The sequence below is a fragment of the Anas platyrhynchos genome, chromosome 10 (assembly GCF_047663525.1).
Source record: "Anas platyrhynchos isolate ZD024472 breed Pekin duck chromosome 10, IASCAAS_PekinDuck_T2T, whole genome shotgun sequence".
Classification (NCBI taxonomy): Eukaryota; Metazoa; Chordata; class Aves; order Anseriformes; family Anatidae; genus Anas; species Anas platyrhynchos.
In genome coordinates this window covers 16,615,074-16,635,233 of record NC_092596.1, presented here as the reverse complement: position 1 = coordinate 16,635,233, position 20,160 = coordinate 16,615,074, and the positions used below count along the sequence as shown (strand labels likewise).

Genomic DNA, 20,160 nt, shown 5'->3' with positions numbered 1-20,160 from the left:
ACAGCATGCAGGTGGGGCAAGGCAAGGAGAAAATGAAGTATATATACACAAAAGGGTTACCATGTTTTCAGCTCTCAACTGCCTGCCTGAATATTACGTTGAGGATGACATCCTCTGCTCTTCTTGAAGACACTGACTTTCCACCCCTCTCCTCCTTCCCCCCACTCCCATTTATCATGCGGATGTAGCCTCCTCTCCTAGCTCCTATGAAATAATAGTAACAGCTCCTTTGCAGTCAGAAAATATTTTTTTTCTGTGAGATGAGTGTGAAAACCCCCATCCCCTTCCTGTGCCGTGGAGGGAGCACAGCTGCCCTGGACAGGAAAACTTGCTGGCTGGGCACAGAAGTGGTAAGGATGGCTGCTTGCATGGAGGAAGAAATTTGAGCACTCCTGCACAGGCAGGATGTTTGGTAGGGATGACAAATAGATGCACAAAATGGAAATAGTTCTTGCCCCTTAAATGCCTGGACTTTTCTGCCACTTATTTTTAAGTCTTTCTTGCCATGTATTTTTAGCATGTGCACCTGTAGTGCTTCCCAGGGCGACCCTCTCTCCTCCATAAGCTACTAAAGTCTGTCATATGTGGCAGTGTTTCTGCTGATGAAACTACAGGATACACCTCAGCTAAATAAAGCTGAACTAAGGCTTCATTTGCAAAATGTGTTTCAAGTTGAAAGAAATGTAATTAAATTGTATCTAAAGCCAATTGTGCTGCTTCATGTGGAGCCAAAACAGTCCAAACTGAGAGCTTCAGGTGTTTGGACTTCCCTGCATGGTATCTTTTCCAGAGAGTCTGAGAGGATTCCTGAAAAAAAGGTACATTCAAGCTAACAGTGTTTGAGTACCCCTAACCACCAGTTTTTTCAGTCTTTTCCCCAAGAGGGAGCCAAGCAACTGTTCATTACATAGATCTTTCTTAAACTGCTCTGAGAATGCCCGTTATATGCTTGAGTTTCTGGCAGAGATAAAGTAGTCCTCCTGCTGGACTAATATGCAATTGTCGGTCATTCAAATTCCAGCTTGCTGCTTTTTACAAGAAACTTGGTGTTTTTGAATCTCTTGTATTAATTTCAGGAAGCTGACAATGTAGTTTGTCCCTTATGTGTTACTGCTGCCAAACAAGGGGCTGATTCTTCTAGGATTTTTACATATAAAATATACTCTATATTGTCATGTTTCCACGTTGCTTTATTGGATACTGGCTTTGGAGGATGCTGACAGGAGAGATGCTCATTCCTTGCATTTAACCTGAGCTGCTATTGCTGTGTTTTTTCTGAATCAGTATTTACTCTGTCCTGTTTATCCCAGTGCTCTGTTACCAGCAGAGAGTGACCATGTCCTGGTCTGGATGTGCTCAGTGCTTTTTTTCCCACTGCATCTCATTTCCCATTTTGAGCCTTGAACCATTCTCAGTTTCCTCCTTGCCCTTTACTCTCTCTGCCCCGATTGACCACAGCACGTGCATTTGGGACTCTGAGGCACTGCAGCCAGCAGTGCTTTCCTCATCATACAGCAAACTGTGAGCAAGGTCTGACTGTACCTGGGCTATGTTCTTGTTTCGTCCTTGGCTCTGGGGCATCCCACCTGCATGGTGCAGTCCCTAGTAACCCCCATGAAGTTAAGAGGTCTGAGGACCTGCTTGGCAGAGGGCTTTCCACAATGTGTCTTGCAGCAGGGATGATGTGCAATCTGCTCTGCTGATGGCTCAGCATCACTCACCCTGCTTTGTATATTTTAACATTAAAAAAAAATGATGCATTCCACACTGTCTTTTACAGTGTGGTCCTTTGTCCACCTCATGTAGTTCTTGTTGGACCATTTAATAGCAAGAATTTGTCCTCCTTCCTGAGGTTTGATCTGTGAGGTGTTCTCTTTTGTGTGTTTAAGACATGGTGCTTTGACCTGTCAGAAATATCTTGCAAATGCTGGTGACTGTATAAGGACAACAGATTTCTGTGGCCACGTACTAAGCAGCACCTTTTGCTGTGCTGTTGCTGTGTGGTTGAAGAACATAAACCAAAGTAGGAAGGGAAAAGAAAAGGCATCAAATTGCTGCTTTTCAAACTTCTCAAAGTGTGCAAAAATGTTCTATGCTTTTATGAGAAGCCACAAATGTTCACAGCAAAAGCTGCACGTGGCACACTCTACCCCTTGTCAAGAACTTGTGAGGGGTTATAGTGCTTTGATGTTTGTGGTAGCTGGTGACTGGACCTGCTGGATCTTCCCCTGACCCTCTGCATCCCTGTGCACCTCTCTGCAGTTTTTCGGGGCTCAATTAACTGACAGGCACTTCTCTGAGATTGCAGAGGGCTGGATGTACAGACAGGGTGGGTGTGCAATAGCTTGAGCAGGCTGGTGAGCTAGATTTTTGCTGACCTGGAGACAAACTGATGCTCCAAAGCAAAACTTCTGCTGGATCCTGACTCTGCCTGTGAGAGTTGCCAGCTGCAAAGTGAGTTGGGGGCGAGGGCAGATGGGTGGGAGTGAGAGTTGGGACTGCATTGGACTGCGTCTGAGTCCTAGTAGTGTGGGGCTGCTGTTTTTTGTGCAGTGCTCCAAAATAACAAATCTGGTGTGCTCAGTTGCCAGGAGGCTTTGTGTCAGCATGTGTGTCAGACAGCTAGCTGTATTGATGGGAAACAGGCAAACAAGGGAATATGTTGTCCGGCTTCTCTTATCCCTTTCTCCATACAGTGCAGACTAAGAACAGAGGAGGATTCCTATCACAGAAGTCCTGTCTGAATAATTAGCTTGTGTAAAGACTTCAACTTAAGTCAAGTGGGTGTTGAGATATTGAACTCATCTCAGTTTCTGTGGGAGTTAGGCATCTAAATCTCAGAGGTGATTTGGACCTTATATATAGCATCAGGCTTTTGCAGCATTTAATACTAAAAGCCTATTAAAACCTAGACTCTCAGTTTAATAATCTGCTTACAGTAGTATATTCCTTTCAAGCTGTTATGAATAGAATGACAGCAACATTTGCCTGCTGCAAGACTTGTAAGTACATTAAGTATTACTGTTAGATATTGCCATTTCCAAATTGTTAAAGACAAACTTGTACATTAATCTAAATTATCCACATAACTCTTGTTCTCTTTATACCAATTCCAAATTAATATATTTTTAGCACCTTGCCAGATTCTTTTCTTCATGCTAGAAGTCTCAGATTTCCCTGTTTTTGCCAATATACTGTGGTTTGTTTTAATCATACAAATCATAAACAATGAAAGCACAATTGGAAGCAAGGGAGAAAAATGAGATTCTGTAATTGGAACAAAGGAAATTCCATGCCAGCAATAACCCTTTAGCTCATGAAGGGCTTGGTTATTTCTGGCAGTGCTGCAAAATATCTGATACAATGGAGTCCCCAAAGAGGGAGGCTGTATAACTTTTCAAGCACATAAAACACAGCTTTGTAGCAAATGTAAGCTATAATGAAAGGATAGTAGGCAAATTCAGTCAGTTATTGAGTGGCCATAATTGTTTCCAGAGTATTGCAAAAATGAGGATCATGAATCTTCCTATATTAAGCCTGCTGCTTGGTCTCAGGTTTAACCAATTCTTCCAAAATCTATTTGTCTTGAACTTTACTGAACTGATGTGAGAATGGAGGGAGTCTTCAGGCTGTCCTTTTACACTTTAAACTCCCATTGTTTTGCTATGAATATTACAGTATTTGCTTTTCTTACTGGAGACTTCACATTTAATAAAAACTAACATCTGTTGCACACTTACTGGCTGTAGTGCATGATATAGGGTGGTTTGGAAGAGGCAGCATTTCTCTTTGGCAAGGAACTAATACAACAGGCTCTTGGAGGGCTCTCACGGTAGGGAGACCAGGCTGCGAGGAAGTTGATATTTGGGAATGCAGCAGAAAATGTCTTTTTTACTTAGGTCCAAATGCTCCCCACTGAGAGCATTGTATTCTCCCGGTTGCTTTTGAAGAAACTTTCTCAGAGCCTCTGGTGGTGTAAATTGGCTGGGGCACTGTGAACTCTGCAATGACTGCAAGTGCTTGCTGTAGCACACTGTAAGCTGGGAAGGCACCTGAGAACCATGCATTTGGTCAAGGGATGTTGGGACCATGTACCCTGAGTGAAAAGGGACAGCTGGGGTGGACACATTCTCTTTTCAGAGAGGAAGCCATCAGGGGAAAAAAGTTATCATCTCTTCTTGGAGGCTTGTGGACTCATCCTGGACTTGCTCCCTGGTTGTAGGGTGCAATGTGTGGGTTGGAAGCAACTCTTCCATCATTTTGCTCTTCTTGCCACCTGTGTGATAAGGATCCAGTGTTGCCAGCCTGTGTGGACTTACTTTGCAATGCTGAGGTTGATCTGTAGCCAGAAGGGCAATGAAAGTAAAAGTAACTGTTAGTTAGTGCAGGTTTGGAGAGGCTGGTGAGGCTGGTGGGATGCCTAGATTTCTCTGGTAGTGAGAGAACATCTACCTTTTTTCTTACTCCTTGCTTGCCCTTTTTTACAGTCTCCTGGTCTCAAAAGAGACAGAATCTGGCCAATTGAGTCCAAACAAGCTCCAGTCCTGGTTCAAAGTCTCTCCTTTTTTCTCTAAAAGGAAGGGTGTTACCATTTTTAATGTTATCTGACTGTGAAAGGGGAGCTGGGGAGTTGTGTGTAGAAGTCTTTGCAGCCAAAAGCAATGGGAGTGTGTGTGGGAAGGTGTTTTATTCAAATAAAAGCCTTACTTAATGTTTTACACTTCAAAGGCTTTAATGGTTTAAAAAAAAATTAATCTTTGACAGATGTACTCCTCTCCAGGACTGAGCAGACCAGTGGCTGTGTGATCAGGACTCCATTTGAAACATCTAAAAGGGTGCACTCACACCACTGTGTTAATAGTCATGAATCTCTGGGCCACCCCCTCACGGCTGAGTAGTAAGTTGTAATGAAACACAGAGCAGCTTTTGGGGACTGCAAGTGTTGGAAATACTGCTCTCAAGCTCAGCCATGAAGTCTTGTGACGTGAAGCTTCTTTTTTTGTACGGTAGCCCTGTGTTGTAGCAGTCTGTGCTGTGTTTGTCCCCCATCTGCTCCCTCAGAACAAGTATGATTCAGTGAGCAGAGACAGTAGAGAAAGAGTGCAAAGGATACCGTGCTCTTTAAATTGTGCAGCTGTATTTGAATAAATACTTTACAACTGGAAGGCAAGAGTAAATTAATTGTTACTTGAATGAAAAACTTACTTTCCTTTTTCTAAAAGGTGTAATTCTTTGTTTGACTTAAAGGATTACTTTCTCTAAATCATGTGTCAGGCATTGCAGTAACTCATCTCTAAGCCTAGTAAGGCCAAGTAGGATGAACACACATTTTACATTTATTGCCATATTTTTAAATAGCATTTGTCATCTTGTCTTCATTGCTCTGAATCAAAAGCCTGGAAAGAGCTGCATTTGGACTGGAATGGCCAAACATTCACTGGAGAAATTTGTGGATGGTGGGTAGAAAGGGAGAAGAAAATCCCTTAATGTGACTTCATACTTTGGCATTTACAGATAGTGAATGAAGAGTATGAAAGGTCTATCGCTGTGCTATCCCCACAGAAAACCTCAGATCATCAGTGTTTTCATCAGGTGGTTGTCTTTTAAGTTGTTCTTAGTGAGGGCTATGTGACATTTGTCTTTGTAGAATACCATGACCCCAGCAAGAGCCCATGCCCAGAGAGCCCAGGCAAGGAAATGCTGCTGACTGACATTGAGGCACATCAAGAAGGAGAAGTATTTTGGGCTTTGCTTATGAAGTGGAAGCCAGACCATGCTCATATTGCAACTCTGATATCCCTTCAGTTCAGGGACCCCCATGACCATGGGGTGGACTTTAACCACTGTGCATTTGCTGTTCAGTGCTGGTGTCACTGGTAGAGGTGTATGGTGGGTTTGGTGGAGTGGCTCTAGCACCCTGCAGAAGGGGCTGTTCTATTGGCATATGCTGAAAGTGGCTCAACATGGCTCGGATCTCTTCTTACCTGAGCCGTGGCTGGGGAGCATGGGAGGAAGGTGATGCTGTTGCTTTGCAAGACCCTGTGAGCCCACCTGCCTTTTAATGACTTGGTGGGATGCAGGGGAGCTGTGGCTTTTCCTGTGTGGGGGCTGTGCTGGGACCTCCTCGTCGTCCAGCTCTGTGGGGTCTCCAAAGGCATCTTTATGCCATGTTAGTCCTTGGAGGCCTGGCTGCTTGGCCCAGGCTGCAGAGAGGGGTGCCAGCTGCCTTTTCAAGTTTTTCTGGCATCTCAGGAATGTTCATCCCTTGCTGAAGCTACATTTCAAAGTCTTTAACCCTTGGTTTGGCCGCATCCCACGTGCCTGAATGTGTGCCAGCCCATGCCGCTTTCTGACAAGGGGGAGCTGGTATCCACCTCTCACTCAAGGTCTTGGCTTGGCAGCGTGAATGCAGTGTGTCCTAAAGCGCCCAAGCCATGCGGGAGCTTGTCTCTGGCTCTTCAGATGTAGCATGTCCCTGTGCATCTGCTGCTTTGTGATTCAGTCCCAATACGCGCAGCTTGCAGAGCCCGCTGCCGTGCTGCTTCAAATTATGCACAATGAGGTAAAGGGTTCATTTGGGGCCTATTATGTCCCCTTGTACCTTGCCAGGTGAGAAACAGCAGTCGGTGGCACTCTGCTTTCCCAGTGGGACTGTTTAAAGCAGAATTCCTTCTGCAAGCACTTTGAGGTTTGCTTCCTTCTCCCCCAGACTTGTCCCTTGGGGAGTGAGGTCTGATGTCCTCATGACTCCGAGGATGCGCAGGGGTCTCTGCCTTCTCCAGAACAAGTCCTGTCTTTGGACATGTTACCTTGACATGCAGTAGTTGTGTTCCTCCCTCCTGTGTAACATTGTGTGGCTACAGAAATCCTTTCTGGCAGTTGTTGCCTGGATTTCAGAAGGGGTTTCGCCCACTCAAAACCAAGCTATTAAGTTTCTTTGTAAAACGGCTTAGGAGAGAGATTGTAATAATTTAGGCATGCACCAAACTGGGCATGGTTCTGCTCTTACTAAAACCTGTGGGAGATTTATCCTACTAGTTAAATTGGTTAAACCACAGGAGACTTTTCAGCAATGCATTTTAAAGTTCTGTCAATGTTTTTGAATTAGATTCACAGCAACACCAAAAATGGAAATTTCTTTGGCATCTAAAAAGCCACACGTTTTTATAGACGTTAGTGTTCAGTCACCAGATGTGTTTGTCAGCCTGGCACAGTAGCATTAGGTGACTCTGTGACAAATAAGTAGCAGGTTTGATGGTTCGTTGCTTCCAGTGCCTTATTCCCCTGCAAAAGGTTAAAGTCCACAGGTATTTGCAGACCAGGACCGATGTGTGCTTGCGGCAGCGCTGTCTTCCCACGAGATGGTGCTCTGAGCCCACGGTCCCACCGCTGGCTGAGCAGCGGGAAGCCTGGCTTTGCCTGGCCATGACTTGCTTCAGTCTGGTGTCCCAGCCTGCCTTGCTTTGGCCCCTGTTTTACAAATCACTTCGCTTTCAGCTTAGGACAAACCTCTGACAGCTCGTGTAAGCGCTTTCCTGAACTGGGAGCTCTTGTGTCTCAGGTGTAGCTGTGTTTTGTACCTGCTGGAACAGTGCCTGGTGTATGGGGAGTGCGCGGTGCAGTGGGGTGCAGCTGGAGTGCTGAGCGTTTGTGGATGGGTAACTCGTGCTCTGAAAAAGCCTCAGAGTGGAAATCAACCTCAGTGTTTTGGAATGATGTGAATGTTTCAGGCTGGGAACAGGTTCCTGCTCCACCAATGTAAATCTGCAGTAGGCTTTATATCCCTGGATGTCTGACTCTCTCATTAGTTAAGAGTTCAAGTGCAGCCAAACCCCCAAAACCTTCTGTGTACCCCAACAGCTCATTTGGATGAATAACCTTGTGCCTATTGCCTTCTCCCCCAGCAGAGCATTCTCCCTGAGCTGGCCCCACCATCCCTCCTATCTCCCTCCCCTCAATTTAATCCCTGCTGATGTCCTGCTTCCTCCACAAAGCCTGTGGGAGATGAGCTGCCTGTCATGGGGAAGGACCAAGTAGTGGGGAGGGGAAGGGGAGCTGGCAGGTGGGGGCAGTCACCAGGGCTGGTGCTGGGAGCTGGGTATGGATGCAATATGCAGGAGATGAGGCACAGAAAGGAATACTCATCAAGTTTACCCACGGCACCGGAAAAACAAACATACAGTAAAGCAGACTGATGCTCGGTGTTATCTCCGAAATCTTGCTTTCGTAGGCTGTGCCGGGTTTTGGCAGCGTGTGCTTGGGCTGTCAGCTCTTGGAGATGAGGGCTTGGTTTGTGTTTTTACAGTACCGGGGCCAGTAATTGGGGCTGCAATGAACACAAACAACCCGCAGCTCAGGAAGGCACCAGTGTGCTGCTGCCCTGGCTGTGAGCAGAAAGTGGTAACAGCTACTTACTGTGGTCCTGAAGCCCAGTTTGAGGTTGGTGCAGGCTGCTTGTCTCACATCCTGAGTGGCACAAGCTATTCTCCAGGTATCAGGCGCAGGAGTGCTTTCCTCCAAAGCAAAATATGCTGTGATCCCTGTCTTTCCCCCTTCTCCTTGCTCTGATAAACTTTGCCATTCCATAGATTTGGCAGCAGCACATTTACACTGCTTTCTTAGTTGCTGATGAAAAAACTGAGAGCTGGCTCGGCCACCTGCCTCTGCACAGCATCCCTGCAAGCTGCCTGGGGAGGGTGCCCATGGAGGCTGTGTCTGGTGGTCTCAGCCAGCTCTTAATTTGCTTTATGCGTGCTTTACCGACATGGTGGTACCCATGTAAATCAGGATATTGTGTGGTGCAGAGTCCAGCACCGCACCGAAGTCAAGGTATGTTCTGTGTTGAAGCTGTTACTTTGATCCCCAAGGCTGGATCTCATCAAAGACTGAAATCAGGTTTGTTTGACAACACCTATTTTCCATTAGCAACGTTGACAGCATTAATTATATTCTGATGCTTTAATTCTTTATTATTGAAATCACACATCAGTGATAGTCATTATTTTGCAAGGGGTTGGTGTTATACTAATCAGCTTGCAGTTAACTGGGTCATCCCACTCATTTTTTTTTTGGCTGTGGGCACACTACCACTCTTGTACTGGAGTCTCTGTGGTCTGCCAAGATTTATTTTAAACAAACATGAGCAAGCCAGAATTTCTCAGCCAGCTTTTTTAGGACTCTTGGGTGCAAGTTATGTGAAAATATTTATCCCTGTTGTATATTGTTTAACGTCTTCCTTGGTTACTAATGGACTGGAAAGGACTTCATTGTCCTCAAGTGATCAAGTACATCATCTTGCTGCTTTGCAAAGGCAGAGCAGAAATATATACAGGAATCTTCTGCCTTTCCTGTGTCATTATTAACTGTTTTATTCTCTCAATTTTGGAAAGGGCTGGTTCTTATCTTGGGAATACTCTTGTTTGTACTGAACTTTAAAGATCTCTTGTGTTAGCCCGTCACATTGTGGTCTCCTCTGTTCTCACAGATACTTTCCACATTCTCTCATTCCACAGATACAGCCCCCAAATCACAAGGAACGGAGTAAAAGCTCACCCTGGCAACCATGAGGTGAAGATGAAAAGTCCCGAGCCAGTGATCAGCCAGATTATTGACAAGCTGAAACACATCAACCAGGTTTGTTGCAGGCGTGCCAGCAGGGGATGACTCCAGAGTGGGTGGTTTCCAAATCAGTCTGGCCTCCCCCACACTTTCTTCGGGCTCAGCCAGACAACCCCGGGCAGCTCTGTTTTCAGCAGCTGGGTGGAGAGCAGGTGCTGCTTCGGCCCGGCTTGGTACCAGGCATGCATGGCAGGTCCTGGTTTAAGCCTGTGGGCAAAACAGGAGCCACAGGGCATGCACAGTGCAGCCCTTTGGGCTCAGCCTGTTCCCAGGCACTGGATGTGTCCTTGTGGTGCACTTCTTGTAAGTGCTCATCCCCGGTATGGTGGGAAGATGGTGCTGCTGTGATATCCATAAGCACGAGGTGCTGGTGTAGGTCTGTGTGGCACATGTCTGACATCAACTCTTGTTGAAGTCCTCTTTGCTCATGGCTGGAATGGAGGGTCAGTTGTTAGTTTGCTGCATGTCCTTGGATGTCTGCTCCTAATCACTGTCAAAACAAGTTACTGTTTAATGGGGATGTGGCAGAGCTGGATGAGACCCTCTTTGCCAGGCAGGGAGCTTCCTTCCCACGGTCTCAGACCTGGCATCATTGCAAGGACAAGCAGTATCTTGTCTCTACCCATCATGCCAGGCCAGGTTAAGTCTGTGAAGCCCCGCTGCTGCCAAGGGATTAAGTGACACCTCTGCGCTGTGTTCAGTTGGCAATGGCTGTGAGCTATGTGAGGGAAACTGCCTTTCACACAGTGTGAGTGCTGCAGGGAGAGGGTTTAACCTCCCAGAGCTCTTCTACAGTATTGACTCGAGCCAGCCCTGCCTTTGTCCCCCAGCTGGGCTGGGGTCTGGCTCTGGACTCTGCTCTCTGTCACTGTGTAACTCTCAGAGGGGTTGTTTTCTAGTAGGCTGGCAGCTTAGACCTCTGTACTCTCTGGGAACATACAGCATTTGGGTCTTGCTGGGAAAATACTCAGGTCATAACGCTGTCTTTAACATGGCTGAGCTGCCCTGTCTCCCTCAAGAGAGCTTTTACTGGTGGGGATCTCGTCCAGGTTTGCTCCAGCACGATGCTTTCAGCAGCAGCAGCTTCCCATGGTAAAGCCCAGCTGCACCCCGGCTGGTGGGCTGTGAGGGCTGATCTGCCTGAAGTTGCTGGCTTAGCGACTTTTCTGCTAACCTCTGCTTTCCTGCTCCCGCGGGTGCCAGGGGCTGTTGTGATAACAGTTCCTGGCCGAAGCCCTGCAGGGCAGGCACACGTCACCGGCCGCTGGCTGGGAGCACTGGGGCCACTGGGACCCCGAGAGCACCTCAGCATGCAGAACAGGCGATGGCAGCGCAGGCTGCTGTGCCTTCCTGCATGGAAAAGCTGTGCCATCTGCCCACAGCCTGTAATTATTAAGGGGGGGGGGAGAGAGAATAGCATAATCAGCTCCCTATTAAATGGGGTAGAGGGCAGGCTTCAACCTGCAGGTGATAATGATATTTTGCCGTTCACAGTGAGAAAGTCGCACCGAACAAAACATGGTTATTAGCGTACTTGAAACTGCTGACATAAAGTGGTTGTGAAATGCTGGCTGCCAGATTGGGTCAAGTTAGGTCTTCGCTGAACAGTTCAGGCTGCTGAGGAGCTAAGCTTTGTGGAACGAGGGACCCTGGGTAAACACAACTTGGCTGAATGCAGCTGTTTACAGCAGCAGCCTGTCTGTGTCAGCTCCTGCTCTGAGAAGAATAGGGGTAAGTGGGTGAACGTGGTCAGCTCAGTCATGGTCTTTTACAGCTCTCTCCCTTGTTCGCAGTATCAGACTGGAAAGTTGTAGCGTTGTAGGGAGCAGATGAGTTGTTTTGATTTGGATGGCATAAATTGTAAGAGTTTGAAAAAATCAACCCCTCCTGTGAAGTTATGTTTGAGAAGGAGGGGAATTGAGAATAAAATCAGGAGGAAATGTAAAGTGACTTGTGAAAGTTAGTTATGAACCTAGCTATTCACACTGAGGTGGTAAGCAGCTTATGTACTGGTAAAATAACTGTGGATGTTACTTAAATTAGGGATTTTGGGTGGCAGAGCTCACCATCACACTTCTTTTCTTGGCCTGCTGAAGTTTTGTGATCTGCTTCACATCTGGAACACATCTTGGATGCTAAAGAGTAGGAAATGTGAAAGGAACAACTCTGGATGAATTACAGTTGTTTTTCAGGTGTTGGTTTCAGATCTGGGAAAGTGTGGGCTCCTAGGCTTGGGAAGGGTGAAAAATTCAGTATCTACCAAACTCAAAGGACAGTGGTTTCTGAGGTTTTGCAAACATTCAGTCTTTTTGGAAAAAAAGAATTCGTGTAGCGCTCAGAGTTCTAAACTGGTTTCCCATGTGACTACCAGTATATTATTTGTCGAGCACAACTTAATTAAATCCTCCCCATTTTTTTTGTGTTGGAGATGCAGGTCAGTTTTCATTCATACTGGTAGACTCAGGAACCGTGCTAGTTGGTGCAATTTTTGTTAGAGTTCCACAGCATTTTCTTGTAGTTTTTTGCCAATGTCTGCAACTTGCTGGTGCTTTGGCTTCAGTTTACTTCAGGCTGCTCATGCTGCTGAAAAATGTGTGTTCTTTCATCAGTACACCAAATTTTCAAGTTTGCTTGAGTTTGGCAAATATGTTGTAGGAGGGAGGAAATAATGCTTGCTCAGGAGTCTTCTCAAACTGAATCTGTGTAAGCATATGCATATATGAGAAATCCTTTTCAAACTTTTCCAGTTTGAGAATGTTATTTGTGCATTAGAACCAAATGCACAGTGGCTAAAAAGAATACAGAAAACTTAACCCATAGAGAAAGGGAATGTAAAAAAATTTTCCAGATTGTTTTAGCTTGGTCTAAGCATCTTTTATCAAGCTAAGATAAATAAATGAATGAAGCATGGCTGTCTGAGTGGTGTGTTGTCTCAGGTCAGTTCTTTCTGGATGAGTCACAATTGCTGATGCCTACTCATCATATCAGAACTCCAGACCACTTTTTTTTCGTGTGCATGTGTGACTGTGGGTGGTGCTATTTTTTTTTTGCATTGGTGGGCGAGATGGTTTGTTATTACTGTATTGGAAGCAAAGATTCCTTTTTCAGTTCTGTTAGATGTGTCTACCAAGTTGTGATTTGAGTTATTTTTGCTCTGTGTCCAGAGGCAGGAATAGCCCGTCCATAAATATTAGCATTGTTATCTCAGCTGGGAGGCCAAGGGTCGCCTTCAGGAAAATGAGTTGGAATTGGTTCCTAACTTTTATTTCCCAGAGTGGATGGGGTCTGTTGCTGGCTAGAAGGGTTTTCACTCATCCCACACATGAAACTATATTGGAAGTGAGAGGTTATTCATTGTCAGCACAAGGTCTTGCTCAGTTTCTTTGTGACTTGATAGCAACCCTAGGCAAAAAGCATTGTGCAAATGAGTTATTTCCTCTGGTCACTCAAGTTTCCCCTCCCCACGGGGATGGCTGACAGATGGGGATGAGTTCAAGTTTTAACAGATACGTGTGGAGGTGGGAGCCACCGTGCCTCATGTCCCATGTCTTGGATGCTCTGCCCTGTCAGTGACCTCCGACCAAGAAAGGTTTGGGTGAGTGGACCTGGGTGATGCTGATGCAAGCATGTAGCTGGGATGGAGACTGCAGGTACTGGATCAGCTGGGGTGATGCTCTTGGATCTCCTTTTTCTTTCTCTCTGTCCTCAGCTTGCTTGTGCACTCCCTGTGGTGCTTGCAGGGCTCTAACACCATTTCTACTCAGATGCTTTCCCCTGTCCTTACTGCACTTACCTGCAAAACAGCCCAGTGAGCTGCAGCAGTAGCTGTCCCTGTTCTGTGGGTGGGCAGATGAAGTGAGGAGGTGACATCCTATACAAAGTCTGTGACAAAACAGCATTCCTAAAAATTAAGCTTGGGCCCACTTCTGATTCCTTTCTACAGTTAGATAATTCCTATTGTTTATCATAGGACTATCTCGAAGAGGAAGAGCACAGTTTTGAAAGAGGAGGGGAAAAAATCCACTAAAAATGAAGAATAAAATCCATAAAAGGAAAATTAAGTGGGGGAGATGGGCCTTTACAAGATTGAAGGGTCTGGAAACATATTGTACATTTCCAGACACTGGAGTTAAGGGCTCATTTAGAATATTTCAGATATACTGGAGTTTGACAGTTCTTTGGTTTCCACATCAAACAATCTGTAATTTATTACCCTGTATAGGGGCTGTGTTTTTATCATATTGCATATTCTCTAGCCAGAAATCCAACTACCATATAAGCTCTTGGAAAAAAAAAATTAAAAAACACCAACCCTTTGGGGATTGGAGTCCAGGCTATATGCTTTCACAGACCCTGAGAAACCAACTTTGATTTATTTCCTTGGAAATAGGGGGAACACACAATTTCTTGGAGTATTATGGCTGATCCACAGGGTAGGATCTTGCTGCCTTTCTTCACGTGCTCGGTGTAAAGACCCAGCCCTGCAGCGAGATCCGTGTGAACGGGCCCTGCGCTGCTCTTCGTGGGGTTTACGGGAGGATGAGAACAAAATTTTGAAGTTTTATGAGGCAGTAAAACACGGAGCTCTAGACGGAATTAAAAAAAAAAAAAAGTAGGCAAAGAAGGGTGAATGACTGAAGACAAAATATACTTAGTTTGCAAAAGCATGTGCCGGGGGTTAAATAGCTATGTTTGAAGCTGGCTTGATCAAGCAATATATCCAATATTTGTTTGTAGGTTTAATGGCCTGTTTCTCGGAGGCCTTGCTGCTGGGAGAGGGCACAGCGGAGGTCACCCAGAAGTTAATTTGGAAAGAGGCCAAAAGGCCACAACTTGATTGAATCAAATGTAAACAAAATAGGCCTGGGAACAGCGCGATGCCCAAACGCGTCTCAGGCCTCTCGCTCAAAATACAGAGTGTGTCCGAGCACTGGGGACCGGTGATGGGGGGCCACTCTTGGGCAGCAGAAGGGTCGGATCTGGTCCCTGCATGGGGAAACCTGTGACTGGTATGGAGATAGCTGTCCTTGTGGGGTGCCCCAAGAGCTGACGTGGGGAGGTGGCTCACCCTGGCGGGTGCTTCCAAAGGAGTTGTCAAGTCCCGGGAAAAGCCTTGCCAGGTGCTGTCCCAGCCGGCTCAAAGTGGGGAAAACTATTAAGTCTATAGTGGGAGACCCTGGGAGCTGAGGACTTTTCAGGAATATATTTCCCCTTCAGAAAAAAATCCGTGACTTTGACAGATTCGGTGGAATCATGTCTCTCTGTGGCCTGTTAGGCTTTGTGAGGTTTATTATTCCCACCGTAGTTTAATTCCCTAGCTAGATAAAGCAGCACAATAATTAGAAAAATGCACAAACTACTAGATTGTTAAATGAAGTGATACATAATGCTTGTCACTCGCAAATACAATATTTAAGTTGCACCAAAACGAGTCACTGTTGGCTGATTTTCCACTTTCAAATTTAGTAAGTTAACACTACAGTATCTGAAGCACTGTATATGTGTAATATAATTTATCAAGTCCTCAAAAGAAAAGTTAATAAACACAATAATTGGACACGCCTTTTGTTCAACATTATTAAACAGTTTGTAACAATTAAAATATTAAAACCACATGTTGTTGAAAGCAACCAGACATTGCAATTATTTCTTACTAAGGCTATTAAATAAAATGACAGAAGATTTTTATTTTAATGATAAATGCATTTTGGAATGGATCAGTTAATTCCTCTTTTACTGCACAAAATAATCTATAGCTCCACCAAGTCTAGGCCTGGTATTTAAAGAGTAACGACGTTGTCCTTTTGAGCTGTGCCTCAGCTCTTGTTAACACACCACTGTAAATGCTCTCTTGCAGCCTCCAACTCCATATGGAAGTGGCAATTACAGGATTTTGCCAGGCCAGTTAAATCAGGGGAAGTGTGACCCTCTCTAACTAGAACATAATTAAATTTTAATGTATTTTATTGTTTGGAAGGTTTTTAAATCCAAAAACATTCTTTCCCTCCTTCTTGCTTTCAGCATGAAGCACCGCTTGCCTGCGCCAGCTATCGTGCGTCAGGGCTGTATCTGCAAACATCCCTGCTTTATCGGGTTTGTTGTGGGAACGCTGTACCCGTAGGTCACCCTAAATGGGTTTTCTTTAACAGCCCGAGATTAATTGAAGTCGGTGTTTGTGCGTGTGTTTTTAAACAGACGGTAACTGGCTAACTTGTAATCTGGGCTCTGTCTGCTGAAGTTTCTTGCTGGTTTTACATATGGTCTTGCACGACATGGAGGAGCGTAACGGGTGCACTGTTAAGCCCCATGCTTTTACTGCTTGCGGCAGTTAAATTTGCTGTGGAATGTGAGGTATTTCCCATTTTAAGTAAGGAAAGAGGGGTAAATAGTCACATTTCTGGCTGTGCTCAGTGATGCTAGAACCTGGCTGTGCTTGAGGACCTGAGCATCTCCCGGGTGCTGAAGTTAAGGCTGCTGTCTGTTACTGACCTGTTGCTTTTATAGAAGGCGGTAGCAAAACTGTCAGCATCCAAGAAGCCCCATATTGTCCGTTTCCTAGAGAAAATAATTCACTGTAAGATTTTCCTTGGAGCACCCAAGTCCTTTGGTCCATCCCCACATGTACTTCTTTTTCTTACTTCTATGTAGTGGGACAACAGAGCTGTCATTTTTCAAGACAGGACTCACTCTGTTTCCTTGCGGACTTCCATTTCACCTTCCCCAGCAATGAATTTCAGGAACACGCAGGAAAGGCACTTGTAAAGACCCGTGTCTCCTGCATTTGTGTGGAAAAAAGAAAGCCTCACCTGTACTTCCTTTTTACTAATGCCACTTTCCTATCTAGTAGTCGTGTTGCTCACCAGTGGTGTTTCGCCTCTTATCTGGCATCAGAATGGTTCTTTAGCTTGGTTGTGACTGTAGGAGCAGCGAAGTTTTCCTGTGCAGCAAGGAAATCCAGCAAGACCGGGAAGCAGGGGTGGCTGAGCTTGGATGGCTTGGTGTTATGGATGGCTTCCGCATCAGTTTGTTTGGCATTCAGAGCATTTAGGTAACATAAATAGCATTTTATTGCTCACCTTCCCTGAAATTCCCTTGTTGCTGCAGTCCTGTGTAAGAAAAGGGATTCAACTTTGCCCCTGTGGCTTCAGCTCCAGGGGGGATCATGCGGAGAGGCAGGTGCCTCAGGTGTGTCCTCCAAACAATGCAATGGAAATCAGCTGGGGAGAAAAACACCTTTAAAAGGGGCTAATTTTCCTTTGTGTCCAAAACAAGCAGCTGATGCACAGCGGCACTTTAAAACAAACACCAGATATCCTGTACCAGCACTGGAGTTTATCCTGTTGTGGAGGAAACAAACCTGGAGGAATCCTTGTGTAGCAAAACAAGTGGATCCGTTGATACCAAATGAACAGTTAATTACAGTTATTCTGGGCCTCGCTGATGGTCTCAAATATCATCTTGTGCTGTGACTCAGCCTGGTAATGTGATCAGTAGAAGATGGCCAAGGTGGGTGTCCTCTCCAGTGGTCCCTGGCTGCCCATGCATGCCCATGGGGCAGCAGCACCAGGTCAGGTGCTGCCTGAGGGCTTCTCAAAGCAGGGGTTGCTCCCTCCCCATAGAAGTGATGGCCCTCGGTCCTTGGCTTTTGCCAACAGAGGCACTTTGTCTGCTGAGGGGTCTGGGGGCCAAGTTTTCAGCAGGGGACTGGGAAAACTTTCCCCAGCTCCTTTTCTTTGAAATGTAATTACAGTAGCGAAGCACACAGCCCTCTCTGGAGTTGGTGAGATGACTGGTAGGTCTCTCATTTTTGCATTTCTCTCTAGAATTTGATTTAATGTCAAGGTTTTAAAAATGTGGTCCAGACAGAGGATTGGGATTGTGGGAGCTAATCTTCATCTTCCAGAACAGGCCTGGAAGGTAACCTATGGTCATCTTGGCCGCAGAACAAACCTGATTGCTTTGTTCTTTAGAAAAAGGCCCGCTAACAATAATGTTACTTTTGATTCCAGCTTGTGGTGTGTAACCACATAGCAGCCGTGTTCTCGGGGGAGGGAGGAAAAAGCAATGAAGTCAGATTTGCCTTGGGCAGGTTGGGCCAGCTCCATCTCGAGGTCCTGCCGGCCGCTCTCTTCCTGCAGGCTCCAGGAGGCTGTGCTGGGAGCTGCACTTTGGCATGCACGAGGTGTTTGTGAGCTGTGCCACCTGCAACAGCCCTGCTCGGACCTAGAGCTGTACCTGTACACCATGATTCAGGGAACAGGAGATGCTCCTGGGACCTCTCCCAGTGCTCTGTCCCACCTTGGAGGTAGCTGCCAGCATAGACTGCTGCAGCCCTGTGAGCTTTCAGCCAAGCCATGCTGCTGTCAGAAAGCAAAAGAAGTTCTGTATGTTTTTGGTAATGAATGATTTGTAATCTTGCTCCTTTTGTTACACCTGCTGACAAAGCAGCTGTTTGTAATTAGGCAGGTCTCTGCTCTGGCAAACCCTTTTCCTTGTCAATAAGGCTGCTTTAACCTGCGTGTGTTGGTGCATGTGTAAATAGCCAGCATGGCTCAGGAAGACTTTGTCAGTTAATGCTCTTGCTCTTTAAACTTCTTAGCTTGCTTTTGACATGTAACTAACTGCAAAGGCCAGGTTATATTTTAGTGCTCTTGCTGTTGTAGCGTGTGCTGCAATAAATGGCCTTTGCGGCACATAAAACTTGAGAGCAAACAGGGAAGGTTAGGTTGCGGCAATATTTATTGTCTATGGCCTTGCTTGTCTGTATTGTGAGGAAACAGTATTTAAAAGAAGAAAATGTGTTCACCTGTTTTTTTCTGAGGACACATGTAAGAAGATGCTGTCTTGTGGAGCACTGTCAGCAAGGGGAACTGAGGGACAGCTGGCTGAGGATGGGTGTCCTGTAATCAAGACCTCTCATGATGGGCAGGAAATTACTTTTTATTCTTGGCAGGACCCTTCAAGTGCCTCTTGCATGTGAGTGGGGAATGAGAGTGTTGACCTTTTCGGACAGTGCATTGCTCCTAAATGTGGAGGGTGAGACTTGTGTAGGTACATTTCAGGGCTTCCTCTGCGAGTGTTGAGTCTCTCTGGGGGAGGATATAAAGTCACCAGTTTTAAATCTAATTTAAATGGTGAGCTGTGTCAGCTGGTGGCTGTGCATCTGTGTGGGAGAATCACCCCAGGCAGGGCTCCTCTTGCCTGCTGCTCTCCCCAGGATACTGAACCTTGCAGGCTCTGCTTTTGGTGGGTACTTTCAGTAATGATGATAAATTGCACCCTGGTGCATCAGCAGTGTCCATGATGGACCCTGGATGTTTCCTCTTGTTTGTAGGCCTATCCTAGGAGGCAGATGCCAGTACTGACACTTGAAAAGCTGTGTTTCTGAAGTTACATTTTCTCCTCTTTGGGTTTCAGCAAGCAGCAGCCGTGCTCTGAGTGCAGAGGAGTGTGGTGACCTTGCCCAGGAGCCAGCCCAGCCATCAGCCATTAATTAGGGACCATAGAGGCTGGAGACCCCCCGTTCCTGGGATTACTTCTGGTCTGGTTTGTCTCAGTCGAGTGCCTGTTTAATGTGAAGTGCATAAATACTTGTGGCAGCAAGGCCTGGGGCCCTGGGCTCCCCGCTCCAGCTGGGCGCCTTCTCCAGCAGTGCTGGCCCCGTCCTGCCTGCAGAGCCCTGCTCCCGTGTCCCAGCTTTGCCTTCTGCACAGGGCTGATGGACAGAACGGTGGCTGGCAGATGGCAGAGGTGGCCCCCAAGCTCCTAAGTACATGTCCAGGGCTCAGCAAGGCCCCAACTGCCCTGGTGTGTCCTCAGGAGGGAAGGCTGGCTACTCTCTCTTCCCGTGGTGGATACCCACAATCTTGTTAGCTATGGGTCTTTCTCCTCCTGCATAATTTAAATCTCTGCTGAAATCAACAGCTCAGTAAATGTCTGTGCACTAGGGTTCTCTTGTCTGGTAGTAGGTAAGTGGCTGGCAAGGCGGTTGTTGGGTCCCCTGTGGCAGCCCTGTGGAGCTGGGGATGCTCAGCAGAGCTCTTTGCAGTTGTTTGCAGTTGCTTTCTGAGCTTTCAGGGCCTTGGGACAAAACAAATGCAACACTAAAGCTAAAAAGAGTAGCCCCTGGGAGGGCAGGGTACCCCTTGGTGTGGAAGTCATGGGGGGGGGGTGTAATGTAGTAACAACCTCTGTACAACACAACATTGTACACAAAAATACATGATTTGAGAGTTCCCTCTCTGCTGGGAGCTTTTAGGGAAAAAGGGGAAGCTGCTGGCACAGATTTGTTTGTGGAGTGGCAGAAGGAAAAGGGGAAAAAAAAAACCTTCCGACACAGCTCTCGGCTTGCTGTTTCTTACCTGGTGCCAAGGACGAGATGTCTTCTCTCAGGCAGCCCCAGCAGACGTCGCTGACAGCCGGAGAGCAGCCACGTGTGCCAGAGCCTGAGCCAAGAGGAAATCTCTCAGCTGCTCTGATGTGAGAGGGGCTGGGCTGGCTGGCAGGTGGGTGAGGGTGGCAGGGACCCGCACTGTGCTGTGT

At 46.4% G+C, this 20,160-nt stretch overlaps 1 protein-coding gene across 2 annotated transcripts in view; it reads left to right on the top strand.

The window, feature by feature from the left end:
* The window catches only part of GPC3 (glypican 3), a 145,786-nt gene that overhangs the window by 90,127 nt on the left and 35,499 nt on the right, over positions 1-20,160 (top strand). For both annotated transcript variants that reach the window (XM_005023811.6, XM_038184554.2), the window contains exon 6: positions 9,513-9,633. In XM_005023811.6, coding sequence (XP_005023868.4) covers positions 9,513-9,633 — 121 coding nt within the window. The remainder of the gene's footprint in view (positions 1-9,512; positions 9,634-20,160) is intronic.